Consider the following 2,764-nt stretch of genomic DNA (forward strand, 5'->3'; position numbering starts at 1 on the left):
CACACACACACACACACACACACACACACACACACACACACACACACACACACACACACAGTCAAATGTGCAGTGATGGGATTTGCATGTGAGCAGATTCTTGTGCAATCAGACAGCTGTTTGAAGGGTTAAGTTGTACACAGTTTTACTTTTTTTTAATGCAGGTATTCAACTTTTCTGGGGGTCTCATAACTCAACTAGGGCTGCAAACATGATTAACTTTTAAAAGCTTCACTTTTACAGGAGGGTGCAAATCCCTTCAAGGCACAAAGGAATTCTCATCCCTCAGGGGACACAAATTAGGCTGAACTGGTAAGAAAAGTGAGCATATTGAGCCATGTGATTCAGGCTCATCCAAGAGCCAGTTACAGCCAGTGCAGATCAAAGGCATCCAGTCCATTTCCCTGTATTATCTTCCTTCCTGCAGCCTTGTTTTCCAGGGATTTTCCCTCATGACTCTCCCACAGGAACCTCAGCTGCCTCTGGCCATGTTGCTGTAATGCTGTAATACCAACCACCTGACCCTTCTCTCATGCACGCAGTTTGGGTTTGTGCTCCTAATTTGTGTGATTATTCAGTGGGGTTTTCTGGGGGAACAGCTGGACTCAGTGGGCCTGGTTTAGCTGTTGGCTCTTGCATTTTATTTTAGAAACATACTTTAAAAAAACAGCTTACATTTAAATTAGAGTTTGTCCTAAAAAATTTTTTTTTGATTTATTATTTCTTACAGAAATTGCTGTTGAGTTTGGGTGTAGTTCTTTTTTTTTTTTGGCATTAAGAACAGCTTCTTGACAGTTCGTTGTAACTATTTCTGGTACGGTTTTGTCAGTAAATGGATCAGCTGAAGGACCTGATGCATCTAAATGTTCACAAAGGTGGGGTTCAAAGCGCACTGTGGGTCCTGAAACATCAGTGTGATGTCTTGAAAGGATTTTCTGAATTAATTACATTTAAAAATGACTTCTAACCATTATTTTTGCCTTATTTGCTACAAAAGAGTGAGGTTAGTGTACTTAAAAATGTATGAAATTAGCATATTGAAGATTATTACTATGCCCTGCATTATTTGACCTGTCGATACCAAGGTTTATCATCCAAAGCTGGGGGCAAAAGCTAGAAAGTTTGGGAACCAGGGATCTAGGAGAAATGTTTCAGTGTTTTAATTTTTAGATATATATTTTTATTATATAATTTGTTTATTTTATTTTTAAACTTTTATTTTTTCATTTTTTTGGTCTACATGTTTAAGGTTATGCTACATTTCATGAGAGCATGCTGCCAAGATATAACAAGTTTTTAGCCAGTATAGTGGCGCTCTAGCATTAACGCAGTTTGTGGTGAAAAACAATTGTCTGCTTGTCAAATGTATTTAATTTTTTTTGTTGGTATTATTTATTATTATTAAAAAAGTAAATATTAATATTCTTCTGTAGCACAAAAACGTGATAAAAATACAATGTTTGATTTTTTCTTTTTTCAAAATTGTTTTATATGTTGAAATCTATCAGATTTATTTATTTATTTATTTATTTATTTATTTATTTATTTATTTATTTTACAATAGGTGCCCTGGTTTTAAACCAATATAAACTTTTCTGCATTGATGGTGCTTTTCCAGATGTGTAAACTGGCCATGCCATGGACACTAATGTACCCCCACACCATCAGAGAAGCAGACCTTTGAACTGTGCGCTGATAATAGGTTGAACAAACCCTCTCATCTGTATTACAGAGGACATGACGTCAATTGTTTCTTGAAAAAAATTACAAATCTTTGATTCATCTGACCACAGAACAGTTTGTAGTTTTGCCTCAGTCCATTTGAAATGAGCTTTGGTCCAGAGAAGGATGTGTTCATCTGCATGGTGTTTGCATATGCGAATTTAAATCAGGGTAAATTATTTTTCATTTGTTTACATATGGCTTATTTGCACAATAGAGCTTTAGCCTGTATTTGTGGATGACACGGTGAGCTCGGTTTTCAGACAATGAATTGTGGGAGTGTTCCTCAGCCAGTGCAGTCATGTTCTGGTTTTATTTGCATTTTATACAATGTTCCAACTTTTTAAAATTTATTTATTTATTTTAATATTGTGGTCGTAGAAGAAAGTCTGTTTCCTTAGAAATGACTTAAGAGTTTTGCACATTATTATAAGTGGAACGTGTAGGTTATTTTAAAAAAGTCAAACATCAAATATCTGTTAGGGGTGCAAAAAAAGTCTTGTAAACTGTTTTCACTTTATCTTAAAGTCAAATGGTGAAGTCTAAATGCACTACTTTGTGTTTACTCCTTGTTCTTTTCTCTGTTTGACCCCTGACCCCTCTCTTGTTTCCTGTTTTCCGTCTCACCTGTGTGTCCCCTCCTCCTTTTTTTAAATCTCCCATTCTGTGTTCTGCATCTCTTCCTCTCCTCCTCTCCTGTCAGGGGTTACCTGGTTGCCGCGCCCTCTGTTTTTCGAGCGGGCGTCGAGGAGCGCGTGAGCGTGACCATCTTTAACGCTCGAGCGGAGACGCGGGTCCAGGCCCAGCTGTCCATGAAGGGACAGACGGTCGCCCACGGCCACAGCTCCGTGCTCGGTGAGGACCGGGTCGAAATGCAGAGTTCAGATATTCTGAAGAGGGGTTCAAAAGATCTGAACTGAGTTATTGTTTCATCAGAAGTGATTCATTTTTGCTACTGCGCCTATAGAATAGAATAGAATAGAATAGAATAGAATAGAATAGAATAGAATAGAATAGAATAGAAAGAGCCTTTATTGTCCCA

The 2,764-nt window shown here is 37.6% G+C and overlaps 1 protein-coding gene across 1 annotated transcript in view; it reads left to right on the plus strand.

The window, feature by feature from the left end:
* Positions 1-2,425: 2,425 nt before the first annotated feature.
* Positions 2,426-2,764, plus strand: part of cpamd8 (C3 and PZP like alpha-2-macroglobulin domain containing 8) — a gene marked incomplete at both ends in the record, with an annotated part of 52,911 nt that continues 52,572 nt past the window's right edge. The window contains 1 exon segment of the mRNA XM_014025778.1: positions 2,426-2,577. Within this exon segment, the coding sequence (XP_013881232.1) occupies positions 2,426-2,577 (152 nt within the window).

The sequence above is a fragment of the Austrofundulus limnaeus genome, unplaced genomic scaffold (genome assembly GCF_001266775.1).
Source record: "Austrofundulus limnaeus strain Quisiro unplaced genomic scaffold, Austrofundulus_limnaeus-1.0 Scaffold498, whole genome shotgun sequence".
NCBI lineage: Eukaryota > Metazoa > Chordata > Actinopteri > Cyprinodontiformes > Rivulidae > Austrofundulus > Austrofundulus limnaeus.